Source organism: Gymnoscopelus microlampas (assembly GCF_963454915.1).
Source record: "Gymnoscopelus microlampas genome assembly, chromosome: 19".
NCBI lineage: Eukaryota > Metazoa > Chordata > Actinopteri > Myctophiformes > Myctophidae > Gymnoscopelus > Gymnoscopelus microlampas.
In genome coordinates this window covers 43,655,085-43,677,057 of record NC_139956.1, presented here as the reverse complement: position 1 = coordinate 43,677,057, position 21,973 = coordinate 43,655,085, and the positions used below count along the sequence as shown (strand labels likewise).

General features: G+C 43.5%; 1 protein-coding gene across 2 annotated transcripts in view; it reads left to right on the top strand.

The window, feature by feature from the left end:
- Window positions 1-2,688: 2,688 nt before the first annotated feature.
- The window catches only part of arsj (arylsulfatase family, member J), a 37,716-nt gene continuing 18,431 nt past the window's right edge, over window positions 2,689-21,973 (top strand). Inside the window, exons 1-2 of one of the 2 annotated variants that reach the window (XM_084042177.1) lie at window positions 2,689-3,493; window positions 4,589-4,842. In XM_084042177.1, coding sequence (XP_083898303.1) covers window positions 3,353-3,493; window positions 4,589-4,842 — 395 coding nt within the window. In that variant the 5' untranslated portion in view covers window positions 2,689-3,352. Of the gene's footprint in view, window positions 3,509-4,588; window positions 4,843-21,973 lie in introns of both variants that reach the window. The other variant, XM_084042176.1, reaches the window with a different exon arrangement.

Genomic DNA, 21,973 nt, shown 5'->3' with positions numbered 1-21,973 from the left:
GTCGCGGATCCATTTTCGTGCGTCTTTTGTTGGTGACAAAATGTGTTTCCTAAATGTGCCATTAATTATTATTAATTTAAAAGATTTCCACACAAAAAAAATCACACATTTTCATTAGTTGAAAACAAATTCAACGGTTTTCAAGAAGAATTTCATGAATAAAATAAAGAATGATAAAATAAATTCCCTAAAGTAGAAAACAAAATGTTTAAAAAGTAGTGAAAATTGCAGATTTGCAAGCCCGTGCGACGCGTTGCGAGCTTGTAGATCTGCGTTGTTTTTTGCAGATTTAGATCTGTAGATCTGCTATTTTCACTAGTTTGGGTCCCGGGCAAACATCTGATTTCTCTTTTGGATTTCGAGCTAAAAAGTTTGGAACCACTGCTCTAAGTTAAGAGTTTAATAGTGACTATAGTATATTAGTTGAAGGTAGCCTATATTAGTGGATGTACCTCATGGCATCATGGCAGATTCAATCATATACTGTATGTACCGTATATGCTATTGCTGCAAACTCTATTATATCATGCCCAAGTGGCTCATTTGAGTGACATGGTTGGCTCTCCAGACATCGCAAGTGTTTTCCCACTTATATGAATCCTCTCCTGGGCTGCGTTAAGTCATACATCAAATGCCAGCAGCTTACTGGAGTGTAAAAACAGAGAAGAACATGTTTTTCTACCCCTGAGGAGCCACAGAAGAGAAACTAATCAATTAGAACCTGCATGTCAAGATGACTGCAATGATCTTTCCTCCAGCAATCTGGGACTAAAAACTTTTCTTTTTTTAAGTTGATTGCTTGATTGATATTTGCTATTAATTTTATCAGACACGCCCCCTCCTATATATATATATATATATATATATATATATATATATATATATATATATATATATATATATATATATATATATATATATATATATATATATATATATATATATATATATATATATATATATATATATATATATATACATATATATATATATAGGCCTACCCATTGTAACTTCAAACACCATTTTAACCAGGCTAGACTCATTGAAAACGCAGTTCCTTGGTTCTGGTGACTGATATTGTCTTTCTTATAGGCCTATATGAAGGATGTTTTTCTTTTTCAAAACCATTATTATTATTGTCTCCGCCAGGCCGAAGGCATGTCAAGAGAGTATGTTTTACCCCCTGTCCGTGTATCCGTCGGTGTGTCCATCTGTCTGCGAGCAGCTAATCTCCCACACCGTTGGCCCGCTCGCTGCGAAACTGTGCACACACTCCCTGGATGCCAATTCAGAACCTCTGCCTCACATTTTTCACATGGGCCTGTTTTAGCGCCACCAGGAGGCCGATTTGTGCAAAACCCATTGATATTACTCCTACAGATTTTATCCAAACATCACGCAAATCGGTACACAGTATCTCTATAGTCACGTGATCAACACATATCTGCCAATTAAATAATTGGCTAAGATTGCCTTCCAAAGTTTGCAGGATTGGTTCGTTTTGAACAAAATGCCTGCGATTTCCTTGAAATTTCGCACACACATTCCCACTAGGCCAAGGAAGACATGCCACCCTTTTCACATTGGCCTTTTATAGCGCCCCACACATTTTTGGAACAAAATGCCTCAAATCATGAATGCAGTGTCCCATTGCCTTGAAAGGCCTAAGAACAAATGGCACCCTTTCCACATTGGCCTATTATAGCGCCACCAGGAGGCCACAATAACCTACCTGACCTGGTGGAGACTTTTGCTCCGAGGAGTTTTATTTTTTATTGTTTTAAAGTAGGCCTATACATACAGTATGTAATTAATGTATTCATGTATTTGTGTATTAATTTATTTCAGTCACATAACGAGGTTCTGTCCTGGTTCTATTAAAGTTTAGTTTAATTTGAATGGGCTGATATGGGAGAGGGCGTGTCTGATAAAATGATACCAAATAAATAGCAGGCACATGTTGAACCAAGCAACTTAAAAGCTAACCCCACAAGTGTTTTAATGTTAAATATCCCTTTTAGTATAGGATAAATGTAAAAGTAAAAGTATCAATACCACAATGTAGAAATACCCTGTTACAAGTAAACGACCTGTATTCAACATTTTATTTGACTAAAAGTGCAAAAGTACATTTGCCTCTGAGATGTAGTGGAGTAGAAGTAGAAGTAAGCCTATTGATTATTGTAAATACTCCAGTCAAGTAATACCTCCATGCAACACTTAACCCATGAAGACCGGGAATGCATCTCTATCATTTTAGATTTCTTTGGCTATTCAAAAATAGCAGATCTACAAGCTCATAGAGCAGAGGATCTGCTATTTTTGAAGAAAAAAATAAATAAGTTTGTGCAAATCTTTGAATATATATATATCTTTTTTTAAGCAAACATTTATAACTAAAATCTTTGCTTCTGGAACAAAATATTTTGAGATATTTTTTTAAATATATTTGTTTCCAAAAAAAATAGGATTTAGATTATTATTTGTTTTAATCGGCCTCAGGTCTTAATGGGTACACAGTACTCAAGTAAATGTACTTAGTTACTATCCACCACTGTATTGCAACGTGCAGCAGAGTGGCTCAGAGCGCATAGACCTGCCTCCTCTGCACTGAAACTGTGCACCTCTTGTTCACCACGATCAGTCCTATAGACAGTGGACTCACACACTGCTGTAACAGGACGATCCTCTCTGGATCCAGCTCAATGAAGAAGACGATCCAGTCGCTCCTACCGACCCGTTGAGCACAGACAGAGCTGTCCTGGAAGCTGGATTACGTTTTTTTTTGCAAGCTTTGTTTTTTTGTGTCTACTTGGGAGAAATATGCGACCATTCTGAACTAGAAGAAGTGACAGCGCATCGATCGTATAGTAAAACGTTAATAACATCATCAGATCGTCTAGTTTTCCGTTATAACAACGAGATCAGTGCCGTGGTAACGCCATGAGTGACTGATCTGAAGTGATCTGAAGTAATCTGAACATGCAAAGCTTTTTTATGAAAGGACTGATTGTTTACACGTGGAAACGCCTATAGGCTACATCGTTGTGCTTGGGTATACAATATACAGTGTAACGATACAGTATCGTTTCCCCTCCTTCTCCTCCCCTCCGTTTGGATGTGTTCAGTTCATTGGACTGATCGCAGCAGCAGGAGAGGATCAGGACTACACGAATAATGCGAACCCAATTTCCAAGCGTTGCTGTTCCCCCCGAACATGCCGTGCACCGGCACACGCACGCCGTCTCACGGACCCTGCAGCAGCAGCAGCAGCGGGGGGGACGCAGCTGACAACTGAAAACCTTATATCCAACAACGCGTAATTACGCGTGATAGCGATCCCCCTGAAACGATGTTTTTCGCCCGGATCCTGGCGAGCGTCCTCTGGCTGATCATAGCGGCGGTGGAGGGGTCTCAGCAGAGGGGGGGCCATCAGCATCACCACCAGTGGGAGAACTGGTACAACCACCACCACAACAACAACAACAACAATGTAGGCAGTGGCGATGTAATTATTATTTTTTTGTTATTAAAAATAATATTATTTTTTTCAATTTATTTAATTTAATTTATTAGGATTGGCCTGCCCAGTTCTGATCAATTGATTAATTAAAACAAAAAAATATATATTGGTGGAAAAAGTTCTACATTTCTTTATTTAAGTATAAGTATGAATGCAATGTAGAAATACTTACTGTTACAAGTGCAAGTCCGAAATTCTAAATTTACTTGAGTAAAAGTACAAAAGTATTGGTATCAAAATATACTTAAAGTGCCAAAAGTAAAAGTACTCATTATGCAGAATGTCCCATTTCAAGTTTTCAAACGTGTAAAAATCTTTTGAAAATAGCAGATCTACAAGCTCACACGCATTGGCACTGCATACACTTGGCATTATAGGCTTGCTGTACATAGAGATGGTGTATGAAATGAATGCCTGCCAGGTAGTTTACTGTATAACAAGGGCTTAATCAGGTGATTGGAGCTCTCTCTCTCTCTCTCTCTCTCTCTCTCTCTCTCTCTCTCTCTCTCTCTCTCTCTCTCTCTCTCTCTCTCTCTCTCTCTATATATATATATATATATATATATATATATATATATATATATATATATCTGCCCTGCCCTGCAGAAGCCTATACTGTCTATCTATCACCCTGACATGTGCATATAACATGTAAGCACAGCTGTGACACCTATACATGGGATGTTACATTATTAGTTACATTGTTTGTTTTGCTTACTTTGTGGCTACAGTCATGTTGGTGACAGTAGATCAATAGTGTTGTCTGTTGACAATGTGTTGATCTGTGAGCCCACCTGCTGTAAGCTTGTAGATCAACTATTTCCACTATTTTCTTTTCCCCCCCAAAAGTATAATATTATTAAATGTAAATTCTTTGTATATTTAAGTTATTTGTCATATCTGCCCTGTGCAATTTGTGATTATGAAGCCAAACACCAAACGGAAATTAAAGTTGCATTCATATGTTCCAAGAAATGAAACGTTTTGCCAAAAAAACGATTCAATCCTTAATCGTAATCATTTGTGTGACAACTAACCGTCAACTCAAATCTGTGATCGTGACAGCCCTACAACAACGCCGATCTGCGGCGGAACCAAGCCAACCAATTTGAGATGAACAAGCCGGCGGCCGGTGGTCAGAAGCCGCCTCACATCATCTTCATCCTGGTGGACGACCAGGGCTTCCGGGACGTCGGGTACCACGGCTCCGAGATCAAGACCCCCACCCTGGACCGCCTGGCGGCGCAGGGGGTCAAGCTGGAGAACTACTACGTGCAGCCTCTCTGCAGCCCCTCCAGGAGCCAGCTGCTGACCGGCAGGTAATTTTAAACCCAGTGGGGGTTCTTAATTAATTTCAAGGACCCCCAGTTGTTTGGTATGCAGTTATAGGCCCCCACTGATTCCATGTGTACACTCCCAGAGTTACAGACCTGTAAAAGGCTCATTTGGTTCCTAGCTATGAATCATTAAGCTGGGCACCACTTGGAACCCCCTCAAGGACCCCTGGGGGTCCCCGGACCCCACTTCGACAACCACTGACGAATGAAGCATAATAGCGTTAGTTCATGCAGGACGCGGAAGTCTTGCACGCCTCAGCTGTTCATTACGTCACACATTCATTAGCTTCGATCTCTAGGCTTTGTTTAGTTTTGCTAAAAAATAAAAGCCTGGACCAGCACGTGTTGTGTTGACGGGGCGGGGGCTGACGGACAGATCGGTGAACCAATGGGATCACACGCATTCTCTCGCCGGAGATGTTAAACCCGCCCCTCTAGGCACGAAAGCGGGAGGGCTAGTGCAGCCTACACATTCATAAACTCCAATCAGAGCTCACGCCTTAACAAGGAGGTTCCTTTAAATACGGCTAGGTCTCTGCTTGTCTTGCTGCCTGCTTCACTGCTGCCTCCTCCACCCCAGCCTCCACCTTTTGATCAGAGTCTGGCATAGGCTCAAATACCCTTGATATTATATCTGCTAATTCAAGCTAATATGTCAATGTATTGCTTTTTGTTTGATATTGTATCCATATGGGGGTTTTTGCTTAACATTCCCAGATTTTGCTTAGCATGCCGCTTGGACCAAATTCAGGGAACGTCTCCAAGAGCGGAGCCTTTAACGCCAAGTTTAACTGTATTCCATTTGTTGCAATAAATGGTTAAACCTACTTTGACGTCTCAAACATGTTCATGTCAAGGACCTCCCAAATTGATTATATATTATAAAAAAAAAAATAATCGTGTGCCCATAAGATAAGATTTGTCAACATTTGTGTCAACATTTTTCCGAAACAGATGTGATGCGCTGTGAGCTTGTCGATCGACTGTTTTCGAAAATAGCCGCAACATGAAATGGTATTTAAAAAAAGATTCAAACTGTTCCTTATTTTGCTGAGGACCCCCTTGGAACCCCGCCAAGGACGCCTGGGGGTCCCTGAACCCCACTTTGACAAGCAGTGAGCTAAAACAGCCAACATCCCCTCCAAACCGTTCCTCTTCACATGACTCTGACTCAGGATGCAATTGGATTTGTCGTTAATGAATATAAAATGTCTTGCGTATGGACAGGTTTTATGACGTGGTTTGATCGCTGGTAGCCTCTGTATACCCAGCAGGCCTTTTACATTACTGGTGACAGGCAGCACCGGAGAGAAAGAACATCTCATAAGCAAAGTTAAATGTGGTAATACGCACTGAATGGTGCGTGCACACGCACACGGACTATAGTGCAAGCCTGTCTTTTGTTAGCATCGAGATCTTGACGCGAATGCTAATGTATGTAAAACAACGTGAGTTGTGACAATATACTTCCACATTCTGTCTGTCTGTCTGTCTGTCTGTCTGTCTGTCTGTCTGTCTGTCTGTCTGTCTGTCTGTCTACAGTGGTGTAAAGTAACTAAAGTACTTTTGCTCAAGTACTGTACTTAAGTACTTTTACTTCTACTCCACTACATCTCAGAGGCAAATATTGTAATTTTTACTCCACTACAATTATTTGAAAACTTTAGTTACTACGTAGATACTCTGTAGATCTTGATTATTATTACAAAGTAACCACTTCAGCCCTATATACATTGCGGCCATTTGAAAATAGCCGATCTACAAGCTCACAATGCGTCGCGTTGTGTACGCATTGTGAGCTTGCAGATCTGCTATCTTCAAAAGATCTTTTTTAAACTTGGGAAAACTTTTGTGCATAATGAGCACTTTTGCTTTTGGTATTTTGCTATCTATCTATCTATCTATCTATCTATCTATCTATCTATCTATCTATCTATCTATCTATCTATCTATCTATCTGTCTGTCTGTCTGTCTGTCTGTCTGTCTGTCTGTCTGTCTGTCTGTCTGTCTGTCTGTCTACCTACTCCATCCATCTTAAGAAGCTGACTGTGCATATACAGTATGTGTGTGTGTGCGTGCGTGCGTGCGTGTGTGTAGTCTACTCTAAGTGTCAGCATTTGGACGTAACAGAGCTCGTCTTACTACATTTCATGTTGCTTGTGCGTCTTCCTGCACTACAAAGGCAGAGCAGCAACATGGCAGTGTTTTCGTCCCATGGTGATTTGTTAAGTGTTTGCAAGCGGTGCAAACAAACAGCCTGCCCCCCGCCTCTGGTGTTTTGGCTGCTCTGAAGGAAACGATAGGGGAAGATATTAGAGCGGGCTGGGCTGATTATATCGATGGGGGGGGGGGGGGGGTGGTGGGGTGGGGGGATGGTGGTTTCACTTTGTAGTTTGGTTGTGTTTCACATCAGCAGTTTTTTCCCTCTCCCCTGTTCGTATAAACGCGAAGCACCATCTGTTCCACTCCTTAACGCATTAAGGCCGGAAAGGCATCTGTGCGTCATTTTTAGATTTCTTTGGGCTATTCAAAAATAGCAGATCTACAAGCTCATAGCTCGGCACCGCGCTATGAGCTTTATAAATCTGCATTTTTTTTGAAAAATCTTGAAAATGTATGCAAGTCTTTGAATACATATTTTTCAAAGTGAACATTTTTAACTCAAATCTTTGCCTCTGGGGGATTCTATAATTGTCTTCTAAATCCTAACAGTTTTTTGAAAAAACGTATGTTGCTATATCAGTGGTTCTCAAATTTTTTTCATGTCTAGGACCCCCAAAAGGATATGTATTTGGCCGTGGACCCCCATATGAAAATATGTTGTTCCAGGGACCCCGCAGAAGCAAAAATGTGCATACATTTTTTTTCCCGTAAAACATAAATATGTATATATTCAAAGATTTGCACAAACATTTACACGGATTAAATAAAATACGCACTATGAGCTTGTAGATCTGCATTTTTATATATATAAGTATGATATAATGGTTTTAAATGGTTACACAGATGTGTTCCCGGTCTTAATGGGTTAAGGAGACGGCGGACGGGTTGCCGGGCACCTCTCTTTTTGGCAAAACGTCCTGGGAAATAAAGTAATGAGAAAAGTGCACCACGCCCCCCCCCCCCTTCCTTCCTTAGGCACTCTCAAGACGGATTTTGTTGCTGTCGGGGCAGGAACCTCTTATCTCCATATTTTGTACGTCGTTGCTGTCTGGCAGAAACCAGCTAACTCCATTTTTTGGCTTTTGCATTTGTTTCTTTCATAAATCAGTCCCATTGAACACCCTTTACGTCTGTGTGTTGATTAAGAAAATATTGAACCAATGAAAAGCATTAAAAAGTGCTTCTGACAAAACCAGCTAACTCCATTGGATCCTCAAACTGTCTGCTAAACCAGCTAACTCCACCAAAGGGAGGTGGAGTTAGCTGGTCTTGCTGACTCCAGGCAAGACCAGCTAACTCCGCCCCCTTTTGACCTCCAACCTCATTGTGAGCTTGGAGATCCATTTAGATGTTCTTATCAATGATGAACAAAACCTCCTAACTCCACTTTTTGTTTTGTTTTTGTCATTTCCTGAAAATGTTATATTTAAGAGTTAGCTGGTTTCTGCCCGACAGCAGATATATATATATATATATATATATATATATTTTTCCCCCCGTAAATTATCGGCCCTACTTGATCATACTACAGCCTCACACAAAAACATCAAAAGTAGCAGATCTACAAGCTCATAACGCGGCGCTTCGCGCCGCGTTATGAGCTTGTAGATCTGCTACTTTTGATGCTTTCGAATTTGAATCCTGAAAAGTAACAGTTTTGGACGTATGAGGTTTCCACCCGACAGAGACGATCTATAATCCGTCGCAGGACGGCGTCCCGCGCGAGAAATAGCCAATCTTTACAAGCTTTTCTGAGCTTGTAGATCGTTTTATTTTTCCGTGCGGTAACAGTGGAATCGTCTATTTTCGGGGCGTGACAGCATCGTACCGCGAGAGTCTAAAGTAGGGGCTTGAAAGCACCCATCCATCTCTTGGACTGTAGAAGTGAGGGGGGGGGGGGGGGGAAGCCACGAACATCCATGTGGAAATGTTAGGTGTAGATTCAATTATGTTTCCAGCCTATATATTCCTGAAGGGATTATTGCAATGGGAAGAGGGGTGTGTGTGTGTGTGTGTGTGTGTGTGTGTGTGTGTGTGGGTCTGGGTGTGTGGGTGGGGGGGTCTGTGTGATTTGAACCAGACGGAGATACTTATGGCTTCGCAATGCACACATTTAACATGTGCATACATGTGAAAAGCCCTATCTGTAACGGTACACATGAGGACAGCTTACGGCTATGATTCCGCACACGCCGTCGTCATCGTCCCCTCCCGAACCAAGAGGGACGGTTGATCTGTTCCAGATGACCCCCCCCCGCCCTCCTCCCCACCCCCCCTTGTACCTTGTGCTATAGGCCGGAGTACAACACATGTCGACCGATTGTCTGGGCCAATGATCCGTTCTATGGTTGACATTAACCCGTTTAGACCGGGAACGCCATCTGTGTCATTTTTAGATTTCTTTGGCTATTTAAAAATAGCAGATATACAAGCTCGTAGCGCGGCACCGAGTGCCGCGCTACGAGCTTGTACAGTAGATCTGCTATTTTTTTTTTCTTCGTGAACATTGGTGCAAATCTTTGAATATATATATTTTTAAAGCAAACGTTTGTAACTCAAATCTTTGCATCTGGGGGGGTCCCTGGAACAACATATTTTTTACAAATGTTCGCTTTAAAAAAAATATTTAAAGATTTGCCAAAAAAAAATCACGAAAATGTTTACTTAGCTTGTATATCTGCTATTTTTGAATGGCCAAAGAAATCTAAAATTACATGCGGTCCCGGTCTTAATGGGTTAAAACGTCAAGGACTTAAATGCTTCTGCCCACCTCCCCCCTCTCATCTGGCCCTTGACTAAAGTGCTTGGGAATTAGGTTGTCCTGAAGCCCGTTTTGTTTTTTTGGCCTCACTCCTTGCAAAGCCAAGGAGGAGAGACCAGTGGTTCTCCACATATTTTCATGTCAAGGACCCCCAAGTTGTCAAATATTATGTTGCGGACCCCCCCATTTGAAAGGACTTTGTGGTATGGGACCCCCTGCAAGAGAAGATTTTCGTTGTTAGATTTAGTGCAGTATTCTAGGTGGGGAGATCACTGTGGAGAGAGTGAAAATATGATCTGACTATTCATTCTTATACGTTCTCTCATTGGGCTAACTCAATGGTCCTTAAATTAGGGTCCAGGGGAGGGACCCCTAGCTCTGGTCCATAGCCTAACTACTTCTTTGTTTTTTTAATCTTCGGCAGCGCCATCACGGCGCCAACTCACTACTGCCACACAGGTCGGAGGACCGCATTACACCTTACAAACTAGTGTCATTAGGTGTTATTCGGCTCTGCAACGTTAGAGGCGCTGTTCCGTCAAAACATCTCCGAACCAGGAAGTGTCTCTCCGTCCGGTGGATTATTTTACATTTTGGCCAAAAAGTGTATTTTAGACGTGAGGTGGGGGGCTCAGAGTGTTCCCACTTAGTTGAGTTGGCTTTCAACTCCATAAAACTGTCTTTGTTTTGGTGAGTAGAGAAAGTGTATTTTTTTTTTACTCCCGGCGAGAGCGCAGCCCGTGGTGTGAGAGCATTGGCTCGAAAGTCCCATAGCCTTAAGGGGAACGAGAGGGAAACGAGAGAGAACCCGAAAGGCTATGGAGCTAAGGGACCCCCAAAAGGGTCCTTGAAGCGTCATAGGTCTGTAACTCCCGAGAGAGTACGAATGGAACGGTTCCATTCGTACTCTCTCTGAGTTTAAATAAGAACAGTTTGAGGACCACAGGGCTAACATATAGCCAGTGAAATGATAGTGAAAATATGATTTCATTATTATTTCGGTAGCGCTGTCGCCTCACAGCTAGAAGGTCCTGGGTTTGATTCCCGCCGGGGACGCTGTGGGCACTGTAGGCGTGTCCTCTCCTCTGCATCATCAGTGCCCATACCCCTAGGTGGGGTTGGCGAAAGGGCCTTTCTTTGTGGAGTTTGCATGTTCTCCCCGTGTCCCCTAGGGTAGGCACCCTCACAAAAACATGCAGTAATGCTGGTCTCTATAATCGAATCCACAGACGCGCTGCCTGTAGGCAGCCATAGCTGCGGTGTCAACGCTCCGCACCGCGACACCGCAGCAATGGCGCCTACTGGCAGCGTGTCTGTAAATTCGTCTATACTCCCTCCCCCTGGTCAGCCGGGGCGCCTGGAGGGGAAAGGAACTGGTTGGAAAAACGCGTTCCTTCCACGCGCTACGCGCTACTGATAAGAAGCGGCTTGATAGCTCCTCATGCATTGAATGAGGCATGAGCTCAGCTCTGGGCTCTCCCCAGGCTGGCAGAGGGAGAGTAGCGCCCATGATTACATAGGCAATTGGCACTGGGTGAAAAAATGGGTTGCAAGATCGTGGGATAAAATTAAACTTTGTAAACTAAAGTTTGAAAATAAACTGTTCCTCATCTCGCGGGGGACCCCCTGGAACTCCCTCAAGGACCCCTTAGGGGTCCTTAGACCCCACCTTGACAACCACTGCCGTAGGCTCAGTCGAGGCAAAAAGTAGGACCAATAAAAGTTAAGGATCAAAAAGCCGATAGCGTCTGTTTGGGTGCTTAGAATATGTTTTATGTTGTCTGACGAGGCGAGCGGCTGCATCTTGGCCCAGGTTGCGTGTTAACCCTATAAGACCGGGAACGCAGCCGTGTCATTTTTAGATTTATTTGGGCTATTCAAAAATAGCAGATCTACAAGCTCTTAGCGTGGCACCGAGTGCCGCGCTATGAGCTTGTAGATCTGCTATTTTTGGAAAAATCGTGAAAATGTGTGCAAATCTTTGAATATATATGTATTTTTTACAGCGACATTGTTTCTATGTCAGTGGTCCTCAAACCATTTCATGTCAAGGACCCCCAAAATGATATGTATTTGGCCGCAGACAACATATTTTGTTCCAGGGACCCCCTCCCAGAAGCAAAGATTTTAGTAAAAAAAAATTGCTTTGAAAAATATATATATTCAAAGATTCGCACCAACTTTCACGATTTTTCAAAAATAGCACGCGCTAAGAGCTTGTAGATCTGCTATTTTCGAATAGCCCAAAGACATCCTGAAATAACACAGATGCGTTCCCCCGGCTTTAATGGGTTAACCCGAATTCAATCCTTTTTCCTCCTCTTTTTTTTCCGGACCCCGTCGTAAATCACCCCCGTGAGGGCCGGTCGACCCTGCGCTACTGTTTTTCTCAACTGTCACCCAGATGGACAGGCATGTCTCGGCTCATAAATTGCCAGTCGCACCCCATGAGGGGACTGACAGGTCCAAATAAACATCCTGATAGCCTGGGGCCTTATTAATGTCACACAGCCGTAGTGGAGGCAAGTCCACCAGTGTAACGTTACTAAGTACATTTACTCTAGTGCTCCCCTTCAGTACAATTTCGAGGTACTTTTGCTTTACTTGAGCATTTCCATTTTCAGTGGTGTAAAGTAACTAAGTGCATTTACTCAAGTACTGTACTTAAGTACAATTTTTGTGTAGATCGGCTATTTTCAAACATTTTAGTACTTTTACTTTTGGTACTTTAAGGTCCTTGACATGATAAATGTTTGAGAACCACTGATATAGCAACATAAGTAAAAAAAAAAACTGTTAGGATTTCAAAGACATTTGTAGAATCCCCAGAAAAGACAGATTTGAGTTGAAAATGTTGAAAAATATATATTCAAAGATTTGCGCACATTTCCACGATTTAAAAAAAAATAGCAGATCTACAAGCTCATAGGGCGGCACTTGGTGCCGCGCTATGAGCTTGTATATCTGCTATTTTTGAATAGCCAAAGGAATCTAAAAATGACACACAAATGCGTTCCCGGTCATAAAGGGCTCACATTATCTTTTGTTTTTTTCATTTCAAGGAAGATATGACTTGCAGTTAACGCATTTAGGTGAAATGACATGTCATTACATGGCTTCCTGAAGGGTGACAGAGTTAAATCAACTCTGAGGATTTGGCTGGTGCGCGGGCGGAGCGGCCCAAACCACCACCACGGTCACTCTGGTCGCCCCAGCCTGCAAGAACGCCATCATTATCCTGAGCCACAAACACCATGCTTTAAGAGCGTTGACTCCCACTCTCCTGAGGTCCTTGACAGGCAGATCGCTGCACTGAGTGTTACGTTACCTCAGGAGGGGTACAAAACGTAACCTAATGGACCCGTAATGTTCATTAGGTCCTTTCAAAGGTTGATGTTGTAGTTTGTTTTCCAGTTGAGTGTCCGGTAGAACTCAGTCGGTAGAGCTCTCGCCTTTCGACCACAAGGTCATGGGTTCGACCGGCCGCAGGCACCGGCCAACTCAGCGTATGACTAGCAAGGTTTGGGTGCGCCAAGTCGTGCGGTAAGTAAGTACTATGGGAGCTGATGGTAGGTGTGGCGCTCCACCTCAGCATTCCATCTCCAGCGCATTGTTATGGGGATACGTAAGATTCCCTACTGTCCAGTTAGGTTATATAGCAACAATACTTTTGCGGAAAAATGAAGACATTAAAGGAGAATTTTGGACTAAAGTTTTCTTACCTTTTCTATGATGTTATGATATCTTAGGATGAATGGTACAGTACGCGCACGTTTTAAGCTGTGGCGGACCAGGTATGGAGTTATGAAATTTTTCTACTGTACCATTCATCCTAAGATATCATAACATCATAGAAAAGGTAAGAAAACCTTAGTCCAAAATTCTTCTTTTAAGTTGAGACATTTTGACAGTTACAAATGTTCGCTTTAAAACATACACGTTCAAAGATTTGCAAACATTTTCACGATTTTTCCCAAAAAATAGCAGATCTACAAGCTCATAGCGCGGCACTCGGTGCCGCGCTATGAGCTTGTAGATCTGCTATTTTTTTGAATAGCCGAAGAAATCGAAAATGACAGAGATGCGTTCCTGGATTGAACGGGTTATAAGCTGAGGATTGCACTGGGTATTCTGTGGGAACCCGCCCCCCCCAGCCCCCCCCCCCCCTTCCTCCACACTCCAGCTGTAATGCAACACCTGTACACCAGAAGCCCAGGTCTCTGACACACACAACAGAAACCCACTTGTCTTGAGGAGGAGGGGGTCCTCCAGGGCTCCGTTTCTCACCCGCTCACTGACCCTGCATGGCAACACGCACGAGTGACCCCCAGCTACTGGAGCGCAGAATGGGGGGGCGGGGGGAGGGGGGGGGGGGGGGGGGGGCGCCACGTTTCAGGAGACTGGCGTATGTGCCTCCACCTGTGAGAACCGATTAGGTTACCATGAGGCCCGAGAGCAAGGTTATGAGGAGAGAAGACAGACTGCCTAGGCCTAGGCCTATAGGGCAGTGATTCTCAAACCTTTTTGTGTCAAGGACCCCCAAAATGATACGTATTTGGCCACGGACCCCCCCCCCCCCCCCCCCCCCCCCATCTGAAAAGGTTTTGTGCCAGGGAGACCCCAAGAAGAGAAGATTTATGTAAAAAAAAAACTTCTTTATTTATAGGAAAATTCAAAAATAGCAGATGTACAAGCTTGTAGATCTGCAATTTTTTTTAAATAGCCAACGTATAAATGGATAAAACGGTTAAATCTGCTTTTGCTGGGGGCCCCCTGGAACCCCCCCCCCCCCCCTCCCCCCCAGGACCCCTGCGTGTCCCCGGACCCCACTTTGAGAAGCAATGGCCTTGTAGCCTGGTAAACCCTCCCTCCGGAAATCTCATTTCCATTTGATTTCAGGAGTGAGTCTAGCCTGATCGCCCATTCTGCAATATTGGCTGTGTACACCAAATGGACGAGCCTACCAGCGTCGTCTCACATCGTTCTGTGATTGACAGCGACAGTTGGCCAATCAGGTGGCGAGTTCGAGTGAGCCCGAATGGCACCGAGTGCAGCCTGAATGCAGCCGACAAAACACGAACGGCAGCCATCTTTTCTGTCCGCTATTTTCTCCGCTGTTTTTTAACTTCAAAAAGCTCTCAAACTTCTATTTTGAGGCACGGAATTTACTTATAAGATATCGTTTGGATAGAATTTAGTTGTTTAACTTCATATATGTGGTCAATTAATTTTAGACAGAGCCTATTTTTTTTTTTTAAATCAGAGAACCGGCCGGGGCGGCCAGTGACACACATGTATCCGAATAAGGCAACCTATTTTGGGCATGGCCGTCTCAAAAGTCCCGTTGCGTCACATTAGTCTGGTGAACTGCTGATTGGCTGAAGGGGAAAAACGATCATTGGCTGAAGGGGTTGTCAGTCAACGGTATTACTCCCGCCCAACTCCAGCCCACAGCCAATATTGCAGAATGGGCGATCAGGCCAGACTCACTCCTGAAATCAAATGGAAATGAGATTTCCGGAAGGAGGGTTTACCAGGCTAATGGCCTAGGGCCTCATTTATAGAAAATTGTTTCGTACACAGAAACAGCATGCTTAACTGCACGAACGCCTGGCATCCATATTCTGAGTTTGTGAACATTCAGCAAAAAAAACTACTGATGTTCAAGCTCGCGTTACAACGCGTTGTGAGCTTGTAGATCGGCTAAGTATAGTGTAGTTTAAGTGGTTAAAGGACCAATTCCAGAACATATTGAACATAATGTTGATCAAATATGCTATGTTGAACTTTATCACGCCATCATAAATCAAAATCAAGGTTTGTTTTATTTGGATTTGAAGTGTAGCTATAATCTTAATTATCATTATTATATCTTTACTATGGCCTGGATCGCTGGCGTAGTGTTTCGGGCACCTAGGCTCCAAAGTAGCCTGACGGCGCGTCGCGGGTTCAAGTCCCGACCCCGACGGCCTTTTCTGCGTGTCACTCCCCATCTCTCTCCCCATTTCCTGCCAAACTAACAGTGGTGTAAAGTAACTAAGTACATTTACTCAAGTACTGTAATTTTGAGGTACTTTTACTTTACTGGAGTATTTCCAATTGTCCATACCTTTACTTCTACTCCACTACATCTCAGAGGCAAATATTGTACTTTTACTCCACTACAATTATTTGAAAACTTTAGTCACTAGTTACTTTGCAGATATGAATTATTACATTATAAAACATACATTAACCACTTTAGCCTGATTTTATACTAGGCTATTTGAAAATAGCCGATCTACAAGCTTGTAGATCTGCTATTTTCTAATATTTTAGTCATTTTACTTTTGGTACTTTAAGTACATTTTGATAACAATACTTTTGTACTTTTACTCAAGTAGATTTTGAATGCCGGACTTGTACTTCCACCATCCTATCAATAAAAGCCCAAAAAGAAATCATAAAATGATAATATATATATCTTTAATAATGACCAAACGGCAGTACAAAGTCAAAGAACATGTTCATAGACTGGGGGCCCCTGGACCTTTTGAAGAGGCGCTGGAGAGACAGGCATGCCATATTCTTTGTGTCCAGCTGTTGGAGGCTCCAGTGAGAAACCCTTCAACCTCTTGTTTACAGGAGCGTTTAGGGGAAGATCGCATGGCTAGCACGCCACCTGGTCCTCTCTGCATCACCAGATTCCAAGCCCTTTGCTTCTCCTTAGAGGCTGCGCTACATTTCGTTTAGCTAGTAAAAAGTATCAATACCATCATGTAGAAATACTCTGTTACAAGTAAAAAGTCCAGCGTTCAAAATGCACTTGAGTAAAAGTGCAGAAGCATTGGCGTCAACATACTTAAAAGTACCAAAAGTAAAAGTACTCATTATGCCGAATGTCTCATTTCACATTTTTTTAAAAAAATGCATGAAAATCCTTTGAAAATAGCAGATCTCCAAGCTCACAACGCGTCGCGATGCGACGTGTTGTGAGCTTGTAGATCGGCTATTTTTAAATAGCCGAGGTATATAGGGCTGAAGTTAATGTATGTTTTGTAATAATAATCGAAATCTGCAAAGTAACTTCAAATAATTGTAGTGGAGTAAAAGTACAATATTTGCCTCTGAGATGTAGTGGAGTACAAGTAAAACTATAGAAAATTGGAAATACTCCAGTAAAGTAAAAGTAATTCAACATCAAAATTGTACTTCACTACAGTACTTGAATAAATGTACTTAGTTACTTTACTGCCGGCCTCGCCACCTGGACCGCTCTGCATCACAAGATTCCAAGCCCTCTGCTTCTCCTTAACAGGCTGCGCTGATGAGATTAGGAGGCTTATAAAGCAAAGAGCTCTGAACTTCAAGTTCATGGCTTTTGAATTATTACGCTTTATCAAGCCCAACGCGCTCTTCCCGCCGTGTCGGGTGATCCGCAGAAATGCAGAGGAGAGTGCAAGAGGTTGTCTTTCTGACAGCCTGCCCTTTTACAAGCATTCAGATGGAAGAGGATTTGTTCCCGAGATTCCACCATGCTTTCTCCATTGTCCATCATATGAGGTTTTGTTTGTTCAGTGACCGAATCGCTTTTTAACCACTTAAAGGGATGGTTTACCCCCAGTTTTTTTCCTATCGATTAGTCACCCCATGGAGACTTGAATTGATGGATATTTGTATGTTTTTGTCGCATTCCTAAGCCAATAATTTGATGACAAGCGGAACGACAATAATTTGATGACAAGCGGAACGATCCCCATGGAGACCGGTCTCCATGGGGTGACTAATCCAAAGAAAAAAATGCCATTTTGGGAGTGAACTATCTCTTTAACTCTTTACTTTGTTGTATGACAAATAGTGACAAACCTGCTCCATCCTCAGCACATGTCCTAAAGCAGGGGTGGGCAGCTTTGATGATGGAGAGGGTCACATATATTTCCACACTCACTCCAGAGGGCCACATTGCATATACTGTAGGGCAGACACGTCTTATCTCCGTATTTTTACTTTTCTCGTAAATTAATGCCGTACTTCGCCATTCTATGTCACACAAAAGTAGCAAAAATAGCCGATCTACCAGCTCAAAACGCGTCGCGCTGTGACACGTTTTGAGCTATTTTGTAGCTATTTTTGAATTGGAATCCTGAAATTTAATTTCGAATGCATTTAGTTCTACTTATGTTAACTTTATGAACTTCAATACAAATGGGACATAAAATAGACAATATATTTTTTCATACTAGTCATTAAGCTACTAATAAAGCGGGTCATGTTTGCATGTTTGGAATTGTAACAGCTGAAATCAATAATAAATCTGCGGGCCGCATTAAGTGAAGGTGGGGGCCGCACGTGGCCCCCGGGCCGCCAGTTGCCCATGTATGTCCTAAAACCATTTCAGGTGTCTGTGTGTAATCTTCTTGGTGATGCTCCGGCTCCTTGTTTGTTTGTACAGTTCATTATTGGAGATTTTATTAGGCCAAAGGATCTGTTATATTCGTCGGAGGCATCTGTTGTGTGAACACTTCCATTTTCCTCGCGTCTGTTTTGACCACTCGCCGAGCTCTCGGATCCATACAGCAGTACAGACTTGACATTGATGTTGCATAGGAGCATATTTGTTTTAAGGCTGTATTGCTTTGATCTCCAGATTGAACAGAGTTGGGAGAAGGCACCCTGAGCCTTTCCCAGCCTTGCCTTGATGTCCTTTGATGCCCTTACTGATGAGGCTGCCCACTTTCACATCTATTCTGGCAATTGTGTGCACCCCAGTCAGTTTTTAAGCTCCTATATAAGCCCATTCATCTTCAAACTCCATATTAGATTAATTGAAAACACAAGCCTGCTTTTGGTGACTAATTTTGTCCTTCTAATGAATGGGGAGACCTTCATTTTTCTTTTCTATTTTAAGCAACTTAAAAACTGCCGTGGGTGCAGAAATCCCCCTTTAACAGTAATTGATTAGTAATTGATCACGCTGTGAATCCAAAATTCAGTCTCTTCCCAGATAACGTCCCGATGGTAACACTTCTAAATGTCTGCTATATTGTTATCAGGTCATTCTGCACATTGTTTTCACCCCATGGAATAAATTCCTTTTTTTGTGTGTCATCATAAGTCTGCCTGAACATATTAATGCTTTCTGACAGAATGTGGATTCTGGCTATTTTCCTGCTAGACTCCAAAAAAAGGGGGGAAAATGTAAGTCGTCGACTCGCCGCCGTCGGGCAATAACCTTGTATATGAAAAGTGTTACTTTTTCAGGAAATGGAAAAAAGAACCTGTGTTCCAATGGATCCAGCACAAGTATTATTTAGTCACAACCTCTTCTTAATACTTTGCATTGGCTAAATATGTATAAAACCCACAGATTTCATCAGTTTTACTTTCACTTGAAACCCCCCCCCTCCCAAAATAGCGAAAATAGCCGATCTACAAGCTCACAACGTGTCGCCTTGCGACACGTTGTGAGCTTGTAGATCGGCTATTTTCTCTACTTTTCTGTCACTCTCATGCGATGAAGTCGGACATTAATTTACGAAAATAAATGAATAATACAAAAACATTGCAAAGTTGAATGGAGTTACAAGGTTTCTTCCCCCGACGGCGACAAAGGGTAGGCCTATGTCAGTGGAATCCATGTGACATGGGGAGACTGTATCACGTCTAGCTCCCAGGAGCATGTCTTCCTTTTCCACTTCAGACAAGGTGCTGTGTGGATGATGGAATGTTGCTGTAATTTCAGTAAACACACTCCAGGAGTGACGGGGGGGGGATTTGAGGCCCACAGCTCAAGTGAGCCGTGACAACGGACCTGTCCGGACAAATCCCACGTGTGGTGGTCGTGCTTCGCGCAAAACGGGCTCAGAATTAGGCCATTGACAGCCAGTAGCTGCTTTTTTTCCCCCCATGTTTGAACCTGAATCCTTCTCAGACACAGATGTCATATTTTGTCAGTTTGACCTAATTGTGTTTATATTGTACTAGACCGGTTTGGGCACTGGCCTACATGGGGCCATGCAAGTTGGGAACGAAGTCTCGGGAATAAATGCCCCACCTGTTTGTTCAATACGTTTGATACTGCTGCGGCCCATGAACACAGATCCCGCCACTTGTGACGTAAAGCTCGACCATTCCGCGAAAGGGGTCGGGGTTGGCCAATCAGGGAAGTCGATGCCTAAAACCCCAATTCTTTTGCACTGCTGCTGAAGAACACCATGGAGGTTTTTTAGCAGGTGAAACGCAAACAAAAGCCACCGGGAAGATGCAAGTTGTAACGTCATCTATGTGGATTTTAAGGACATTATCTGCGGGGACGGGCAGTATAAAGTCGGCGGAAATGTTCTCTGTCTGTCTGCAACACAGAGCAGAACGTACGCTACGCGGCTCGTTTGTGATTACTCCGTTCGGGGCGGAGGGGAGCAGGAGGTGACTGACACAAATGGCTAATATGAATACCACGGTGATTTTAGCATTAAATGAGCTCCAGGTCCAGTACGGCTCTAGAGACCCGGTCGGACCGGGTTTAATACATTTGAATTATCTTCAGTAATTTGGAATGTTTTCTCGGGCCCGTTCGGACCGGTCAAATTATCCACGGGTCCGTTTCCGTTCGGGTCCCATGTTTTGGACCCGTGCTACCCCCTAGTACATGCGTGTCAAGTTTAAGGTGATTCGGTCGGACGGCGCGTGAGTTATGCACGGGACAGACAGACGTACAACACACACACACAGATTCCGTGAATGTATCGAGACTGTTTACTTTGAGGACCCCTTAGAAAATGAGATGCTAGAGGCTCACTGTGAGCGTGTGGATCTGTTATTTTCACCGAATGTTCGTCTCTCATGCCCAGAATAGGGGCGCTAGGGTTCATATGGTTAATAATGGCCTTTAAAGACGGTTCACAAATGTCATTCTCTCTACGCCATCATACAAACGGCTTCCTACGCATCGGTTTCTAAGCTGTTGTCACAAATTAAAAACCTGCCATGCCAATAAGGAATCGACATACAAAAAACTAAATTAAATTGTGTTATCTACGCCCTGCATCGCCTACATACTACCGTCCGTCAACAAACGGATGATTAGGAATGCTCCCCCAAGGGGCCGGGTCCCCAGGCTGGCGGGCGGTCGAGGAGATGGTCAGTGCGGATAGCGGCCAGCCGGTACTTAGAGAGAGAGGTGCTCTGTCAGCCCCCAGCTCTGTGCTTACCAACCTCTGGACTCTGAAACTCAACCAAACCGCAGGGAGTGTGGGCCGTTTATTTGCTCAAAGACACCCCCTCCCCTCCCCCCCACACACACACACACACACACACGCACACGCACGCGCACGCGCGCACACACACACACACACACACACACACACACACACACACACACACACACACACACACGTTGGTTTTTACTATACTTGTGAGGATGGTAATTTTATGAATGACACTTTAACCATGTTTTTGGCCCTTTTTAACCCGAAACCCTAAAGCCTGAGTTATACTTCATTGGGTGACATAACTCCCCTAAACCTAAACTCTAAATGCCTATAACCCTAATCCCCAACTTGAATCTTTTCCTAATCGTAAGCTTCTTTTACTCCCCAAAAATCGGTTTTAACCATAAAACAACCATTTTCTGTTGTGAGGACCAGGAACATTTTCCTCAACAATGTCTATTCCTCAAAGTTTACTATACTGGTGGGGATATTTGCACACACGCACACACGCGCACAGACACACACACACACACACACACACACACACACACACACACACACACACACACACACACACACACACACACACACACACACACACACACACACACACACACACACACACACACACACACACACACACACACACACGCACACACACACACACACACACACACACCCTCCTCCCCTCCACAAGTATGTGTCCGCCACTCATTCAGCCCCAGGCCATCATCTGTCCGCACCCACACCGGAGAGCCTCATCCTATATAGCCTCTCCTTCACCCATCATCTCCTGTTGTTTTTCTTACACATCTGTCATGGCTTTCTCCCTCCGCGCCCCCGTCTCCGTCCGTCCGTCCGTCCGTCCGTTTGCACACTTAGCTTGGCTCGTACATCGCTGATGATGTTGAGCCGTTTTACAAGCGGGGATGTGGCTGAGAGTTCTGAATCAGATGAAGGAATGAGGGGTAGGTTCATAGAGGCACGCGGGGCGGCATT